The sequence below is a fragment of the Tachysurus fulvidraco genome, chromosome 10, assembly GCF_022655615.1.
Source record: "Tachysurus fulvidraco isolate hzauxx_2018 chromosome 10, HZAU_PFXX_2.0, whole genome shotgun sequence".
Taxonomy (NCBI): Eukaryota; Metazoa; Chordata; class Actinopteri; order Siluriformes; family Bagridae; genus Tachysurus; species Tachysurus fulvidraco.
The window spans coordinates 15526235-15545821 of record NC_062527.1 but is presented as its reverse complement, the minus strand read 5'-3'; the positions used below and the strand labels follow the sequence as shown (position 1 = coordinate 15545821).

At 36.2% G+C, this 19587-nt stretch overlaps 2 protein-coding genes across 3 annotated transcripts in view; one reads left to right on the top strand and one right to left on the bottom strand.

Moving 5' to 3' along the window:
- Positions 1–336: 336 nt before the first annotated feature.
- csf1ra (colony stimulating factor 1 receptor, a) lies at positions 337–15394 on the top strand. The gene is made up of 21 exons (XM_027165111.2): positions 337–505; positions 2584–2859; positions 2949–3233; positions 3396–3532; positions 4102–4267; positions 6636–6834; positions 7110–7225; positions 7440–7551; positions 7647–7846; positions 8113–8204; positions 8425–8551; positions 8656–8760; positions 9360–9470; positions 9946–10099; positions 10195–10274; positions 10391–10491; positions 10701–10823; positions 11100–11211; positions 12244–12343; positions 13253–13358; positions 13966–15394. Exons 1-21 carry the CDS (start codon positions 457–459, stop codon positions 14101–14103), a joined length of 2889 nt encoding a protein of 962 aa, XP_027020912.2. The 5' UTR covers positions 337–456; the 3' UTR covers positions 14104–15394.
- Positions 15204–19587, bottom strand: part of hmgxb3 (HMG box domain containing 3) — an 18008-nt gene continuing 13624 nt past the window's right edge. Inside the window, exons 16-21 of one of the 2 annotated variants that reach the window (XM_047819282.1) lie at positions 19342–19526; positions 19010–19229; positions 18241–18374; positions 17907–18026; positions 17147–17356; positions 15204–16123 (exon numbers count right to left, since the gene is read on the bottom strand). In XM_047819282.1, the coding sequence (XP_047675238.1) occupies positions 15566–16123; positions 17147–17356; positions 17907–18026; positions 18241–18374; positions 19010–19229; positions 19342–19526 (1427 nt within the window). In that variant the 3' untranslated portion in view covers positions 15204–15565. Of the gene's footprint in view, positions 16124–17146; positions 17357–17906; positions 18027–18240; positions 18375–19009; positions 19230–19341; positions 19527–19587 lie in introns of those variants that run through there. The other variant, XM_047819283.1, reaches the window with a different exon arrangement.

Below are 19587 nucleotides of genomic sequence, written 5' to 3'. Positions count from 1 at the left end.
CTATTTACTGCTATAAACTTATTTACACCATAAATGTGTCACAAAGTAAATCACATGTCATGAGGTAATATTATACATGCTGTGGTTTATTTATGTGGTTATGTTTATAAATGTTTAAAGGTCAAAAAGATCAAAGACATATAGAAATATAACCAATTTTAAATATAGACAGATACATTTTTTTTGTTAAGAAAGCATGTTTGCATGAGAGTATGTTTGCACCAAGTTTTGGGCATTGCTGCACATCTGTAATCACGTCATGTTATTTCTAGGGTCGGACCGCAGCTGCCTGATTTTAAACTCATGGGCTCCTAGGCTGTCACTGTAAAATGAAGAAGTAGAAGCTCTGTGTCTTGAAGTGTTTTTAAGGAATGAACACTTCTTATTTTTACAGGGCAGACACACAACAGCAGAGACATACAGCATAATCAGGCCTCTGGCCGTCAGCGGTCCGAGATGATCCTCTTCACCTTTATTGTGGGACTGATGTCCTGCCAGGTACAAGGTAAGAGTTACTAACACTGTCATTTACACAGAGTTCCTTAAACATTTCTGGCAATCCCTGATTACTGGGATCTCTTCCTGAACTGAGACAATATATACTAATTTAATGCATTATATACATGTGGATTTTTCGGGAATTTTCATATTTCATATTATTAATTCTCATTACTATTTATTTTCTAAATAACTAAAATCTTTCCAAAAAGATTACTCTAAGTTTTATGCATGTCAATCCAGTGAATTCCCATTGAACAATTTTATTCAATTTACTCAAATCTGATTGGGTGAAGTGGGTGAATTTAAGTGACTACTTGTATTCTATTGCTGGTTGTATCAGGTAAAGCACTTTTCAATATACATCTTTTTTCTTTTTCTTTTTGGAATCAGTGATCACATTGCAAACATATGATTATGCTAGCCAATTATAAAAAGTTCTGAATATTTTGGTGTATTCATACAATTCTTCATCACGTTCTTGTTAATTTATTTTTTTATCTGGTTTTATACTACTTTCCAGCATATTCACAAATAAACAGGAAGTACACAAAATAATTTGCTGCGCCAAATTGCTGGAATGATTTGAGGTTGATTTCTGGTCAGAACTTTTGTGTAACACCAAATTTCACTTCTGGTTTTTAAAATAAAGAGGCTTTTGTTTCGTTTGCAAATCACATTGTGCAGTTTCTATCCCATACTGCTCTCATCCTATTACTGTATATATTTAAATGCTTTTCAAGCTGTATTTTAAAATAAAGTAGATAAAGTCCCACACGCTCTGGTTTTTGACATAAAAAGCTACAGTAGAGAGACTAGAAGCTGGAAATAAATACATTGCCTTAATGAAATGGATTATATTGCAATATATCTTCCATTATGTCCATACATATAAATATACTTCATTATATATTTGAAGGGAATATATATATATATATCATCTCAATTTGTCTTTGCTCATTGGAGATCTGTACCTGAATCCTTGAAAGAAAGAAAGAAAGAAAGAAAGAAAGAAAGAAAGAAAGAAAGAAAGAAAGAAAGAAAGAATTTTAAATCATGCAGTTCTAGAATCTTAAGGAACACGATGAGAGAAAGAGGGAGAAGTGAGACAAGGGTGTAGGATGTTAGGTTTTTGCCTGTTTTCTGCAACATGTGGTGTAAAATCATTCTGTCCTCTCCAGCACTTCTGCAGATGAAATAACACAACGCTTTCATTTCTCCTCAGTCACCAGAGCCATGTCATAACCACATCATAGATCCAAAGACAAGGAAAATGGTGCATATATTAGCTAGACCAATAACCATGTATTAGTTGCCTGGAAACCTGACTGATTAAAGTCAAATGTGGTAGGTAATGTTATGTGATAAAGTAAGCTAGTTAGCTAGTGAAGCATTTTAATACAAAAGAAATATTAGCATAACACATTTTTTTTTTGTTTTTGTTTTATTTCCACAGTCTTTTGACTTAACAACTTAAACACAAGGTTACTGTGTGTAGTAAGCGGGAGAGTTGCGTGCATTGCTCTGGACTTTATTTTGCTCAGTTTTGCCAGTGTTTCCACCATCTTACAAGATCCTATTATAAGATTATTTTAAAGTCTAATTAACTTATTTATTTTTAATTTGCAGTAATGTGTTATACTGTATCATAAAAATGATGTTGGCCCACCAAAATTGGTTTCTGATTTCTCTAATTCTCCCAATATGATCTGAATCTTGACTACATATTAATAGATGATAGACAACTGTATTTGATCCATTTCAAGCTATAGTCCTATCCAACCCATGACAAGAACACCCATACACATACGTATATATGCATATATATACAGGGTCCTTGTTTTACTCCATAGCTACTATACAGTAAGTCTGTCCACTCCATCAAGTCTTTTTTTTTCCCATGCCATTAAGTTGTCCATGTGTCCATATAAATTGTGCCTAGGTTTGAAAGTGTGTGTGCATGGTGCCCTGTGATTGATTGTCCTTCCAACATTCAAGTCTGTATTTATGATTAAAGCCCAGTAGATTCAATGTCCGAGTGACTGAAAGTGTACATATCACATCTTTTGTTCTTTAAATTCACAGCTTGGTCTCATCCTCGGATAAAGGTAAACAACCAAGATCCAGTTGACTCGACTGTTGTCATCAATGGTGGTTCTAGACTTGTTCTGACTTGTGAGGGTGATGCTCCAGTGACTATTGTTCCTCGACTAGCTAAATACAAAAGTTACAGTGTGTCTAATGGGAACAGCTGCACCTTTACTGTGCAAAAAGCTACCTATAAGTTCACAGGCACTTATAAGTGTGAGTACACTGGCGAAGATTCCTCCAACTACTCATCTGTGCATTTATTCGTAAAAGGTAAGTATAATGTTCATGTGTGAACTTGAGAAGTGGATTGGATGACACTGGTTTTATTTATAACCGGATGTTTCCTGCATAATCCCCAGATTCCAAGCGTCTCTTTGAAACCCCAGTGAATCCTTATATTATCAAGAATGAAGGAGAGGATGCCCTCATTCCCTGCCTCCTTACTGACCCTGCAGCTACTAATATCCGGTTACGCATGGAGGATGGCTCTGCAGTACCCTCCGACATGGACATAACTACTGACCCCAAGAAAGGGATACTGATTCGGAACCTCCAGCTTGGGTTCAGTTCAAGCTACATCTGCAGTGCCAGTATAGGAGGAGTGGAGAAAGTGTCCCCACCCATACCTTTAAAAGTGACCAATAGTAAGATTTTTGTATATCATGTCTTTCCATTTGTTTGTTTGTTTTCAAACTGCATAGTACATTTTATACAGTAACATCATGGAGAGCATCCCAAAAGGTATTTCACAATATGAAGAGATTTACAAAAGGATCTTACGTTTTTTTCTATTTGTTTGTTCCAAGGAGCCCATACTCCACCCAATGTTTCATTGCAAAATTATGAGCATATACGACTGGTTGGAGAGAGGCTACAGATTTCCTGTGACACCAGCAACCATAACTTCAACTACAATGTTACCTGGAAGCACTCATCACATTTGGTAACTTATTTATACAGTACCATTATTCACATTGTTGCTGAAGTGTGCGACGCATTTTTGTAGCATTATTACAGAAGTGCAACACACACAGAAGATCTTTTTTTTGTTTTGTTTGGTCTCTCTTAGGTCCATAAAAGTTCAACCTAACACTGTATATATCATGTGAACTAAACTGAAAATCAGTTCATTATGCTTATTTCGATAGCACATTTAAAGACAAGACAAGTGCTGTACAATTAAATCAAAGAACAAATAATAAATATAAAGTAAAATAAAAATATCAAAAGTAAAAAAAAAATAATCTGTACATGCTACACAGTTTAAAAGACTTAATAAATGCATGAGAGAATACATAAAGTTTTAATTTGGATATAAATATGTAAACTTGAGGGTGTTTTTATCCATGATCTCAAGGCTGACAAGAGAAAAATTCTGGTCTCTGTAAAAGATATCAAGGTGAAACATATGCAGTGTAGATAGGATGTACACAATAAAGTAAACACTTATTGCTATAATGTAAAAATTGTTAGACTGTCGTTTACTAAAGCTCAAGACTATCTTTTTTCCAGAACTTACCAAACCCAGAGAACAAGGCTACATTCGTAAAAAATAGAGTGTACATCAATAGTATGCTGATTCTTCCATCAGTTAAAATGTCTGACTCGGGTAATATCACATGTGTTGGATCAAACGAGGCTGGAGTCAACACCTCCACCACAAGCCTGCTGGTTGTGGGTAAGAGACATGACCAAGTTAAATAACAAAATCATTAATATGTTTTTATAAAGTTTGTAGATATGGTGTTTATGATTTCATCCTTTTTTATTTTTATTGCCCCTTTTTGTTTCTCATTCTCAATAATTCCTGTGTTTTAAATAGCACAGACTGCAGTTACTATTTAAATACTGTAGTAGGAGCTTCAACATGGTCTGTAGGAGCATTGTCTGACTTATAATTCGATTATTTTATAAAGAGATAATCTTCACCATTTATATATATATATATATATATATATATATATATATATATATAGATATATATATATATATATATATATATATATATATATATATAAATATATATATATAAATATATATATATTTATATATATATATATTTATATATATATATATATATAAATTCTCCACGTGACATTATATATATATATATATATATATATATATAAATTCTCCAAGTGAAATTATATATATATATATATATATATATATATATATGTCACGTGGAGAATTTCTTGCTTGAATACTCTCAGGAATCTGATTAATGTTATCATTAATATTATATACATTTAGAAACGTTCTTTTTTTATTATTATTTTCCATTCGTTACTGTCATGATGGAAGCACCTGTCTTGTCCTCATTTTGCCAATGGACGGAACCGTCCCCGGAGTATTAACACTTCCGGACTACATTTCCCATAAGCCACCTGCCGGGACTGATTGCACCGCCACCTGCAGCCAATTACCCAGTGCCTATTTAAGGCAAACCTGAACTTGTCTCCATTGCGAAGTCTTGGTTTGCTGCGGCTGTCCTTCTGAGCGTTTTCTGGTTATTCCTGTTTCGGTATTTTGCCTCACGCCTGTTTTCTGCCTGCCCTGACCTGACCTTTTGCCTGTTGTTCTGACTACGTTTTTACCTTACCTACACTGTCGTGTTTACCGGTGTGACACCGAAATCTGTGACCTATCGTATGTTGTGACCTTAGACGGCGCTGTTGCTAAAATGCAGCTTAAAATAGGTCGTTTAGAGAAGTTCGCAACGTAAACAGCGTAAATGCAAAATCTTGCGTAAATCTTTGTTGCGAGAACGCGCCAAGCGCCGTGCACATTACATTCAACGCGCGTGCCGTCGTGCTGCAAAGAAACAGTTGCATGCGCTTTGAACTAAAGACTCATTTACAGTACTTAAAAAAACAAAGTTACTCAAATGCTTTTGCATTCTGTTTTCATGACTGTATAACCTGTAATAGCACCTTATCATATTTTGTGACCGTGCTGTAAGTTTGTTTCTGTTGACATGAGACCCAAATCCTTTTCAGGATATACTGTAGAGGGTGTTAGGCATCACCAGAGTGAATATGGAGAACATTCAATTCAATTTGGTGTGAAATAGAGGGAGGTAACAGATTCTGATAACCTGTAATAGCACCTTATCATATTTTGTGACCGTGCTGTAAGTTTGTTTCTGTTGACATGAGACCTAAAATCCTTTTTGGAGAACAATAACGAATTCCAGTATTTTATTCTGCACTGTATTACTGGAGAACAATAATTCGAATGTATTAAAATTTGTTTAATTCAAATTTGGAATACTACTAATAATAATAATCTTATTGTTATATATTTAATTTATATAATTATTTAATTATAGTGAATATATATATATAATTAACAGTCTAAAGCATCAGCATCTGACAATTTTTTTTAGCCTTAATTAATAAATGACTTTCAGGGTAGTTAAAAAAAAGCAGTCATGAAAACAGAATGCAAAAGCATTTGAGTAACTTTGTTATTTTAAGTACTGTAAATGAGTCTTTAGTTCAAAGCGCATGCAACTGTTTCTTTGCAGCACGACGGCACGCGCGTTGAATGTAATGTGCACGGCGCTTGGCGCGTTCTCGCAACAAAGATTTACGCAAGATTTTGCATTTACGCTGTTTACGTTGCGAACTTCTCTAGACGACATATTTTAAGCTGCATTTTAGCAACAGCGCCCTCTAAGGTCACAACATACGATAGGTCACAGATTTCGGTGTCACACCGGTACTGAACTCTGCCTGTTGTTTCCGAGATTGTCTGTCCATTAAAGCTGCAAATGGATCCTCAGTCTTACGACTCGTCATTAGTTACTTAGGTTGGCGGTATTTACTGTATTCAATGCTCTTTACTTCCAATATATATCTTCACTTTACTCCTGTATATCATAAGTATCTACGTTTGTCGTGGTCCTGTGTTTTGTTGTATTTAATTATATATTATGAAACTTCAGTCTAAGTCTCTATATCCCATAATGCAAATGCAATGATATTCCAAGGATGTAAATGAATATTCAAGTAATGAAATGAAAAATTTGTCTTTTGTCACAGATGAACCGTACATTATTATGTCCCCCAAGCTGTCACCTTTGATGAATGAAGATTTGTCTATTGATGTCCATGAGGGGCAGGATGTAGAGTTGAGGGTGTCAATAAAGGCTTACCCACAAATCACACAGCAGCAGTGGGAGGGACCAACGTTTATCAACAGATCACACCATGAAATCAGCTCCTTCAGAAATAATAACAGGTCAGATTGTGAAGCTGTATTCTGCAATGTTATATAAAGGATCTGATAGACATACTGAATATTAATGCAAATATTAAGCTACATTTTTAATAACCTATGAGTAAGTAGGGAATCAGGGAAGAAATGCTTTCTTCATCCAGGATTTTTTGACTGAATTAGTTGATGGTATCATTAAAAACTACTAGTTATAAATTCTAAACAATTTCTATATTTATTATTCTATATATCGTAATGTATTGCTTAAAATGGCATTTTATATGGATTTGTTCATGTAGGTACGAGTCAGTATTGCTTCTGAAAAGACTGAAATCCAGGGAACAGGGTAGATACACCTTCTATGCTAACAGCAGCATGGCTTATGCCTCTACAACATTTAGCATTCATGTTTATGGTAAGTAGAATGTGTTTAGAAATGTGTTTCAGTTCATTAGCTAACAAAACAAAGCCGATATAGTAAGACATTTGGTCCATATATATATAAATTCTGTTTTATCTTCATTCATGGTTCTTATTCACTAATAAAATTAATTCCATGTGTGTTTTACTAAGATCCAAAATTGAGGTGAAAAATTGTAATGTTTATTAATTGCATTTTTATCAAACAGAGAAGCCTGTTATTGTGGAAAATAGGAGAAATAAGACCACCTTAATATGCACAGTGACTGGCTACCCAACTCCCAGCATCTTTTGGTTCCAGTGTCAAGGAACCAGGCCAACGTATGTGATCGATCGATCTGTCTGTCTGTCTGTCTGTCTGTCACACCTGTAGTAATTCCCACAATTTCTGAATCATAACATGTGAAACATTTCAGATGTACAGACAATTCCACAGATGTAGAAACTCGCCAGTTGCTCCCATCTCACACAGTGGAGGTGCAGAACGAAGAGTTTGGACCAGTAAAAGTGGAAAGTATTATAACCATCAACCCATCTAATCATAAGATGACTGTAGAGTGTGTGGCACAAAACCTGGTTGGACAAGACAGTGATGCATTCCCTATAGACCGGTCTGGTAAGAGAGAGCCGTTTAAACTACTGCAATGCATTTTTTTTTTATTTTAGGCATTCATATCTGGATACTTACCAATAAAAATGTTTTATTAGATTATCAATGATTATAACATTATTAATTATTACAAATGGACACAATGTGTACACAATCTATTGAATGAAGGAACAAAAACACATAACTAGTTTTAAGTTAAATGTACCTGTAGCTTTGAATGTACCTTTTTGATTGACACATTTATTTTCACACTTTATTTTATATAACTACAGAGAAACTGTTTACTGCAACATTGATTGGAGCCATAAGTGTGATGGTGTTCCTCCTTCTACTCCTAATCATCCTCATGTACAAGTACAAACAGGTAGGGAATCTAATTTAGCATAGTACATCAGTGTCTGACTTTTAACAGTCTGATCTCTGATATTTGTCATATTGAAAGTGTAAGATCATCACAAAGAACATCCTTGCTTTATTAATTAATTAATGTATTTATTTTTTATTTATCTAGAGATACAATGACAGCTTTTTTATAAACTTGTAGCATGCATTTCACTTTGGATGTGTATTCTACTGTATAATAGAAACCCAAGTATGAGGTCCGGTGGAAGATTATTGAGGCCACAGATGGGAACAGTTACACATTTATCGATCCCACTCAGCTTCCTTATAATGAAAAATGGGAATTTCCGAGAGACAAGCTGAAATTAGGTTTGTACTTCAAATAGTCTGCAGTTACTAATCACTGTGTCAATACAAAATCAAACATAAATTGATTTTGCAATAAAATAAAAAGATTTGCGCTGGAATTACAGGGAAGATTTTGGGTGCTGGGGCATTCGGGAAAGTGTTGGAGGCTACGGCGTATGGTCTGGGGAAGGAGGATAATGTGACCCGGGTGGCTGTGAAAATGCTCAAAGGTCAGTGTTTCTGTGTAAATGTCAATACAAATTTCAATCTAACCCAAGTATTTAGTGATGGTGAGTGAAAGCATCTGTAAGCTTGAGTAGTAGCAGTTACATTTCTTTAACTGGCATTTGACGTTGTAACCCATTTTAACCCATGGAATGACTTACAATTCGTTCTAAGTGTGATTCATGAACCCATCAGGCAATATTGAAACTGCTGATCTAAGTACAACTGCATTATTGACCTTAGCTGTGTGGCAACATAAGCCTCTCCCACAAGTTAGATATCATATGCAAGCTATGTAAAAATGACAGTTTTTCATGAAAACAGTTTTTATACAGAAAAAATCTCTTATGTAGTATGCAAGTATTATATCTGTCCAATCTATATATATACTATCAATAAAATATCTGGTTATTGTATATGAAAATAGGAAAGATTTAACTAAGTCCTTTCTCTATCCCAATCCAGTATCCCGATACGACTTTATTCTCAGATATTGTTTTAATGGTGATCAGTAGGAGGTCTTTATGTAGCCAGTGAGCAGATTCGTGATTTCTGATTATGAACATATAGATAAATCATACCGTTTGTACATCATGTATCACAGCCAGCGCCCATTCAGATGAGAAGGAGGCTCTCATGTCTGAACTGAAGATTCTGAGTCATCTTGGACAACACAAGAATATTGTCAACCTGCTGGGAGCCTGCACACATGGAGGTAAGACATATGGAGGAAAGGAGGGCGGGGAGGAAAGGAGAGAGGGGGAGGGAGAGGGAAAGTGAATAAAACTACACATGTAAGTATAATATTAAGTCGGTGTAAATAAGAAAGTGAGTAAGGAAACTCACATGAGAAATTAATAAAAAGCTGTCAATAAAGTAATATGAGAGTAATTGGGTATAAAGGTTTTTTAAGTAAGTATGAAAATACATACAAATGAAAGCAACAAATGAACCAAAAAAATAGAACCCTGGGTTTGGTTGGAGGGTTGTGAGGATGAACAGAAAGGAACTGTAGTTAACCATGTAGAAGACTGTTGAAAGGTTAAGAAGATTCAGGACTGCCGACAGTTGATGACAGTTTAGCTGATCTAAGCAACGGAAATGAACTTCAAGTCCCTGAGCTTTCACATATGGCGTAATTGTGTAGTTCTGTGTATTTTGAAATTCATTAATATTTGTCCCCTTCTCAGGTCCTGTGCTGGTGATCACTGAGTACTGCTGCCATGGAGATCTTCTGAATTTCCTGCGTAATAAAGCGCAGACCTTCTTACACTGTATGATTTCAATCCCAGAGGAGAGAAGCAACTATAAAAATGTCACTGCAGACAAGATGTTTTTTAGAAGGTATAAATACTAATGAAATATGATTAAATATAATTTGTTTTTTTATAAAATTTGATCATGTTTTATATTTATAACATATTTTGATCATTTCACAGTGACAGTGGGATCTCCAGCACTTGTTCTGATGCTTATCTGGATATGAAGCCTCTATTGACCAGATCCCAGATTTCCCGCAGTATGCAGTCTATAAAACCATTATTCTTCTTTAACACATGATAACTCATATCTTGGTGTTTTATTTAAGATCTTGTAAGTGTATTAATAGTAATTCTGGTTCCTGTTTTGGTGCAGTTCCTTCCTGCAATCAAGATGGAGATTTGATTGAGATGGATGACCTGCTCAGATTCTCTTACCAGGTGGCTCAGGGACTCGAGTTCCTCACATCTAAAAATGTGAGTTGATCTGAGTATTTTTAAAGTGTTAAATACAGTTTTTTATTTCAATTATCAAAGCGAACTTTAAAAATATTAAAAATGGAAGCAACAAGCTAAATCAAATGACTATTTCAGTTATGATCAGAAAGCTTGAATTGGATGTTTTTATTTATATTTGATTTTGATTATATTTGCTTGTGTTGAATGCTTGTGTTGTATTTCTCAAGTGTATTCACAGAGACGTCGCAGCCCGGAATGTTCTTCTGACCGATGGGTGTGTGGCTAAAATCTGCGATTTTGGACTGGCCCGTGATATCATGAATGATTCAAACTATGTGGTCAAAGGAAACGTGAGTGAATAAAGACACTCCTGTTAAATCTCCACATCATTTGACATGTCTGACTCCTGTAGCAACTCTTCTCTCATTAAAAAAAAATTTTCTTAAAAGTACTTCAAATCTTGAAGCTGTAGATTTTTTTCTCTGAAAGTGTACTGTATAAGCATTTCAAAAAAAGCTGATTTACAAATTATGAAGGAAAAAAGAAATAAATAAATGATGCATTCTTTTAAGCAGGGATATAAGATTAGCCTGCTAATACATTTGTGTGTGTGTGTGGGCATTTAGGCTCGTTTGCCAGTGAAGTGGATGGCTCCAGAGAGTATCTTCGAGTGTGTGTATACAGTACAGAGCGATGTTTGGTCATACGGTATTCTGCTGTGGGAGATCTTCTCTCTTGGTATGACATTACAGCACATGGGGAAATGAACATTAATAATGAAACACATTAGAGACTACACTGTACAAAAGTGATCAGCTGTTTATGCTGGTGTGTCCACAAAGTGCAGTCAGTCCAAAAGTAAGTTAGTATAGGAAAATAAATTAGTAGGTAAGCAAATGAGAGAATGTAAATAAATTGGCAGGTAAAGAAGTAATTAAATAAGTAAGTTTAAGTATGAAAGTATGACAGTAAGTTGGTGTAAGAAAATAATTTAGCAAGCAAATCAAGTAAGTAAATCTGTCAGTAAACATGTGAGTACAATGTATACAATAATAAGTAAAGTACAGTAGGGTAGATGTAAGAACGTAAATAGGTAAATAAGGAACAGTGTACCGTGTATGAATGTCGTATAAAAGCTGATTACATTTTTAAGAAAAGGGAAGAAATGATTTGCCATGAAATTAAGGTTAAAAAAGACCAGGAATGTTAATCGTTTTTTTTTTAACAATATATTGGTCAGTTCAGTGACGTTCAGCACACCACACTAGTTCCTGATTCACAGAATAATGCCTACACTGGTGTAGGAAATCAAGATGTTTCTAGAAGTTCCGTCAGCTCTGGTTGCACTGTAGGAAGGAAGTTTGATTTTCTGCATTTAAATAAAGTTTCAGCTGTGGCTTCGTTTAAAAAAATCGCTCGATCTCAGAATACACAATCTTAAATATGTACTGGTGATGATACGCTGGTGAATTGTGTAGATTGCTGGTTGGCTTATAGTGGTAAAATGCATTGCACTGCCGGAATGTTAGAGACATATACCCGTTGGACTTGCATCCAAATGTGGTTTTATCAAGTATTGTTGTAATGCAATTTGGTGGTAAAGCAAGAAAATGTGGAGAGGTGTGTAGGGGTGAATACATTTACAAGGCATTATCGCAGCTAAGTGAACTGTAGAATAACCAACTAGCTACTCATGTGAATCCATTTTCATGTCATTTTGTTTAATCCAGCCTTTAGACTTAGCTTTACTTCTGCTTTTTTGTTTTGCAGGCCAAAGTCCATATCCAAACATGCTGGTGGACTCCAAGTTCTATAAGATGATAAAGTGTGGCTATCAGATGTCTCGTCCTGACTTCGCCCCACCTGAGATGTAAGTGGTTTTCAGGCTAAATCAAACGCAAACCGGTTAAGGACTTCAAAATGATAAGACACATTAATCAAGTTACAGTAAATGCCACTAGTATGCATCTCATAAGTGTTTTGTTACTAACACAGGACAAGCTATAGGTAAAAAAGGAGAAGTAATAGTGTGAGTAATGGTGAAGCAAAGAAGTAATAGCGTGTCTGAATTATCTATGGATATCTTGGCGAATGCAGACAGTTTGCTTCCTAAAACTGAACCTATGAGTGATGTATAAGCATCTGATTCATCAGACCTTGGCGCCTTGGTGTCACTTCATCTGTTCCTGCACTGAATTACTTCTGTGTCATTTACCACGTGTTGGGTAGCTTCAGTTAATTTCCTACGTTGTGTAGATTATACACCAACAGCATGTGTTTTGCAGAAAAAAAATAAACAGTCTATATTTAAATGAACCGGATTTGACTTTCCTGGTCCTTCACTCCCAACTGCAGTGCTGCAATGTGTGTAGATCATAAGTTTTACTCCCTAAATGCCCAGGATTTTTTATCAGTTAGTCATGTTTTTTATAAGCATCAGCTGCACTGAAACAAAGAGAAAACATACATTATGGAGCAGGTACAAGAGTTAGAATGCATGGATTTCCAAAATAATCCAGATTTGGTTGGCATGTATGTCAGACTGGGACAGCAGTTCAGTCTTGAATGAGTTTACACTCTCAGGGCTGTAAAATACAGAGAGAACCTGTCCCGTGGTAGACATATTGGTACAATTTGTATTTTTGGAGTGTGGTTACTCAGAATTCATTATTTTTTCATTGTTTTAATTGTGTAATTTTAGCCAACATACGTTTGACCAAACCTGCTGTATCAGATTTCACCTGCAGATAAGACTTTTTCATAAATATCCTGTGTTCAGGTACGACATCATGAAAATGTGCTGGAACCTTGAACCCACAGAGCGGCCGAATTTCAACAAGATCATTCAGCTCATCGAAAAGTTGCTGGGAGAAACACCGGATCAGGTAAAAACAGAAATGTCTAAAATTGTCTAAAAAAATGGGTCCGATTGGATCTCACTAAAACACTAAAGAAACAAGATGCATCTTTTTATCTGATTATTATGACCCATCATAAAAAAGAAAAGTTGATATCAGATCATTCTTCAGTGTGTGATGAGATTACAGTATATAGCTGCCTAAGATCAAAACTACAATGCTAATAAGAGTGTTGAAGGTCACATGATGCAGCTCTTGGGGTTTTTTTTTTGTTTGTTTGTTTTAGATTTATAAAGCATTAAACAGTCTGACCTTAGACTGTATGTGCTTGAGATTGCAGATCGAGATTGCTGATCATTTGTAAACAGTTTTCAATGTAGAATGGTGAACTTCTGATTGGAGATGTCTTTATATCCCTCTTCATATTAAAGCAACAGTCGCTTCTCTGATGTCATGGTTGAAGTCCTTTCTTTTTAATATGATGTAGACCATACACCTGAACGCTCCAGAACATCAAACCCCTAAAGGTTCTGCTTGTATAGGAATAGTCACAGATCTTGATGATTAACTTTAAGCTTGTGCATTTTATTAGTAGCCTATAGTCTGAACTTTTTGTGTCTGTTCTTACACTCAGTATCAGAACGTGTTGACAGAAGAACTAGACACTGAGCAGCTCGAGGCCTGCGAAACCACCAAAAGTGATGAAGAATCGTGTGAGCAGGAGGAAGATGAGCAGCCCCTGATGAAGGCTAACAACTATCAGTTCTGCTAAGATCTGAATAAACTATGCTTTCTGAATACTTTACATAAAAGCTACAATGACAGGATATAAATCATTTCCCAAGGGTTAACTTCCTCATCGATTGTTGCTTCTGTTGGATTTAGATATGACAGGTTTCTTGAGAGAGACACTTTGATCTTTTTCGTGTTAAATAGCAGTTCCCTATTTGAACGGATGGAAAAAAGCCAATTCAGCATTTCCAAGCTTGCAAGCTTGCAAAGTTCACTTCCACATTTTTATCAGTCTGTTCTTAAAAACTAGAAAACAGCAAAATAGTGGTATTTTATTTACTTAAGCAGATCTATCCATTTTTAAGTATATTTACAAGCTTGATGAATGCTTTATGCATTATTAAATGTCCTTACTATTTTTTGTTGTGTTTGGTTTATTGAATCAGTAACATTAAGGAACAAGAATTTAGGCCTTCATCACATTTGGCGATGAAAGTAGATGATTTTAACTAGATTTCAAGAGGAAAAAAACAGAAAAACAAAAAAACAATTTTAGAAATCTCTGTTCTTTTTTTCAGATTTTTATCAGTATGCCTTGTTCATTACACTGTATACTATGTATATGTGTATTTGATGTAGCACCAAGCAAACACTGCCAAACTGTGTAAATAACACCAAGGAATGTGATTGTCCTCATGAGCGCTCTGGCTTTAGTCAGTGGTGGACTATTAAACTTAATTATTTTAATATCAAAGAAAACAGTGCTATGACATTGGATATGATTAGTATAAATCACACCGGGTCACCTGTACTTCCAAAGTTCTCATAGAAAATGTATAACTACTGAATGTTTCTTGTTCTATTTCTGTAAATTTTTGGCTTCAGGTTATGTTTAAAGTCTCATTAAATTTCCTGCCATTTTTCTCTCAATGTTCGTAGGTTTTTTAAGCTAAGCTATTCAGAAAAAAAGTCCAGAAAACCATCACAAAGTTCTTTTATTATTATTATTATTAATAACTAGAGCGCTTATCTAGTTATCTATTCTGTTCCGAGAAGTTATTTACTGTGGCTCTTTGTTGTGATTGTCATTGGTTTAAAAGAAGCTGGAAATGGAACAAATGCAGCAAATGAAAGTGAATATAATGCTTTAGCAGTGTTCTTTGTTAACTTGTTAAATTACTACGGGTTCTTAATCAATGTATAAATGAATTATTTGTACATTTTGAGGCAGCATGTTAAAAAAATGGGTCATAGTTAAACCTGAAAAATAATCTAAAATGTTATAAATATGTAAAAAAAAATCAGACAGTTAATAAAGTTGTTAATTCTTACTCTGAGTGGTTATTTTAACAATGAAACTGTGGTCATTTTCATGTTGAACACATAATTAGCAATAAATACTATCATTTTATAACAACCTATTATGTGCACCTTGCACAGTGTCCTCTTGTAGATTCTGTTATTGATCTCACAGTGTTGAAATACGGTCTTTTCTTCCTCCGTCATTCTAGTACCACATCATCCACAACTACAGTGTCTGCATCTCCCTCTGCTTCTTCTTCCTCTCCAATGTGCTCCCTCTCCTCATCCTCTCTGTTGAGCTGTGCCACTCCGAGTCTGTAGAGGGCGTCACGGATCATCACCACCTCCCCCTGCTGGCACACCCTCAGGACTTCGGCCATCTGCTGGCTTACGACATCCCGGCTACTCAGGAAGTCCAATAGCCGGTTGTAGAGGTAGTAGTGCGCTGCGTTGTTAAATACGAACATCCTTTGCGTTCCTTCTACCCTGGACTCGCTCTCGTTCTCTTCTAAACCGCTGCTTATGGAAGAAACCAGACTGGAGTAAGGCTGCAGCTCCTTACAAACAGTCAGGGCACGGTGAGGGTCTGAGGAAGAGGAGAAGGAGGAGGAAGAAGAAGAGGAGGAGAGGGCTGGATCGCCAGGGTGCACTATGTAGCGCACAGAAGACTTGGTGTGAGGGTGAACTCGGGAGTTGGAGTCCACAGATGAGAGGTCCATACTGTACTGCTGGTCCTGGAGCTCAGGACAGGAGACATACTGAGAAGGGAAGAGAAGGAGAGGATGTATGGACACACTTACACCTAATTATTCTAATTAAACCTCTCTTAAATGTCTCTTTTTTTTTCTATTTCCAAAAAAAGTTTAGCAAGGCTGTGATGCAACAGTTTACAAAAGCAGAACTTTGTCCCTTTGTCACGAACTCTATGCGTGGACAAGAATAGAGGAAGTGAGACATACTTATTTTCTGGAAAACATAACCTGTCCATTTCTGTATTCATTACCAGGTTCTTATAATAACCCACAAGGCCATTGTTTATCTAGTGCCAGTGCACACTACTTACCTTCATCCCAATACCTTCATCCATTCCAGACTATTAGATCTGCTATTAACAGTCAACTATATTATCCTTATAGCTCCCAAATTTTGGAATTCCAAACCTAAGAGACACTGAGACCTCTACACAGATTGTGAACTCTACACAGTTTCGGATGAAGATTTATTTGAATCTGAGTTCCAATTCCGTGTGTATGGTGTTCCTCTTACTGTAAAGCTTCTGCTAATTAGGTTTAGTATGACTTTACTTCTGGCATGTTCTCCATTCTCGGTCATCTATATATCTTTTCATCTATTCAGCCATCCATCTATAGTATCCATCCTCCCTCCCTTCCATCCTTCCATCTATCATCCATCCATCCACCTGTTTATTCTACAGACCATTTTACATCCTTACCATTTACAGGGAACAATCGCACACACTCATACACACTCATTCACTACAGACAATTTAATGTGTAATTATAATTGTGTTACTTGTACAATTAATTTAGAATTTACAAAACGTCCCAATGTGTACTGACCCTGTGACAACACAGGAGATCGCGATGAGGAAATTATTTACAGAAAGGGTTTCAAATGAAAATAATAACCTATACTTATCTGTAAGATTAACTCCAGTGCAAAATTAAATAAGTAAAATAAAGTCGTTTCCCCTGATAATTACTTCAAATAAGACTATTACCAAGTATAAAAAGGTTTATGAAAGAAGTAACTGTGCTGACCTCTACAGGACCCATGGGATCGGAGAAGCAGCCCTGGTTCCTCCCCCACATCTGTGACGCCAGCTCTGGATATAATGCTTCTGCACACAGCGCCACCTTCTGTGCACAGTCTGCTACATATACCGGTGGCCAGAAACGAGACGACGCCAGCAGGTCTACATGATCACGGGCATTCTCTCCACGCACCAGGTACTTTGAGCCACACACTACCTGACACACAGTTACAGACCACAGAGGAACATTTCACACTGTGGACTTGTGCAGGTTTCGAGCAGTTTCATGTATAAACACATGACTGCATGCAAATAACTGAGTCAAGTATTAATACATCAGGTAATACATCCAGAAAATGCCTTAGACTTGGTGTTATTTTGCTTATTAACCAAAACTTACAATTAAAAGATGGAACAAAAGGATTGTTATTAGTGAATATTATAAATACTACATTAAATGATTTCTAAACTGGAGTCTGTTATTTTGTTTTTATTGCTGTTTGTTGCATTTTTTTTTTTTACACATTACAGTGAATTTATCTCAGTTAAAAGCATTATTAAACATGAGGTGAAGTACATACTGTATCTCTACCTACGAATGCTGTTATTCCTAATAAAATCACGCTCTCTCACGGCTAAACGTTTTATTAACAAACGTCAGTAGAATTCCATTATAAGTGAGTTTCATGTGAACTGGTTTTATGTTGGGTTTTAATTTTCACTGAGGATATTCTGTGAAGAATGGTTAGAGAGAGAATGGTGTTTACCTGGTGAGGGCACACCTTGCTGAGTTTTCCTGCTGTGAGGTGTTCAGCAGGTTGTGAGGCTGTCGAAAGGCCATTTTGTACTTGTGTGTAAAGCAAACACACAGCCACCATCAAATCCTCCTGCCAGCAAAATACAAAAATAGTCTAACACCGTTTTTCTGCTGACAAGGAAATAATGACTTCAACGAAAATGAACAGACAGACAGTGCAATATGAAGTATAGCAAGCACATATACAAAGGAATGGTTATTTTGCATGTGCACTGTTTGTGCGAGCGTATGCGTGTGTGTATTTGTGTGTGTGTGTGTGTGTGTGTGTGTGTGTGTGTGTATACCTTGGTGCTGTTTGGTGATGAAGGTACCTCACATTGCTGCAGTATGGACTGTAGCTCCTCCTCAGTGTGCTGCTCTATCTGCTCTGGTCTTAGCTGACCATCATTGATTAGACGCATTAAATTTCTCAGGTTTCCTGTGCAGCCAAGACACACACACACACACACACACACACACACACACACACACGCGCGCGCATGCACATACATGTGCACACACATGTGCACACAAACAAACAAGCTATAATTTTATAATTAACGATAATATACACAGATTATTCATCAACTAAACATCACCACATTCCAATTTATCTTTAACTTAAAAAAAGCTAAACTTTTAGCCTCATTTATCAAGCAATATCAGTTTGTCAGGTTTTACTGCATCTTTAACATTAAAAAAATTGTTTTATAAATGCTCACTGACACACTCAGAACAAGAAGTTCTGAAGAAGTAATTAAAAACCATACGCATTTCTGTATATTCATGTATATGTACTGTATATACATTAGTTTTCACTTATATTTTCATATTTTATATAGTTTCTTTTTATATTAGTTTATACTTTATTTATCTACCTCCTTTTGGTAAATTTTTTTATCCAAAATTGCACTCCTTATGTTTGAATACCGGACACATGCAAAAAGCAATTCACTGCATGTCGTACTCTGTATGTATGTGTGTGTGTGACAAATCAAATTGAATTTGATTGCAGATGTTGTGGTCATGAAATCAGTAACATTTCACTGTAAACTGATTTGAAATCCTCTCCACCTGTGTGTTCCGTGTTGGTGGTGATCTTGTCCTTTTCTGTGTTAATGACTATAGAGTTCCTCATCAGCGTGGGAAAGAAGGGTGCGATGATGGAGGCATCAAAGCGTGTGATGGAGACACTGGAAGGAAAGACTGCCTGCTCCAGGGCCTCGCTCTCCATCGCCAGCCAGAACTCCTCCACCTGAACCTCGTCTGAGGCTTGGAACTCTGGCCATGTGAACTTCAGAGAGAGGACAGCCATCATGCTCATAGTTCTATGCCGCTTACGCAGGCGTTTCTTACAACCTGCATTTTCCAAGTCTACGATCGAATGAGACAGAATGTTCTTTTACCTCCACGTTTTTGAGCTGAAGGACGCTGTTTGTATTGCGTTGTGCGATTTCAACTTTAGGAGCGATGCCGCAAATTCCACAGATCATGTCGTTGAAATCGCGCACCGTAAGACACTCAAATGCCCAGTAACCACTGCACAACAAATCCTGCACACGGGTCTGTTCATCTGGATTTAACATACAACCTGATGGGAGGAATTGAGAGAAAGAAAAAAAAAAACCTTGGGGAATCAAGAACAATGGGGG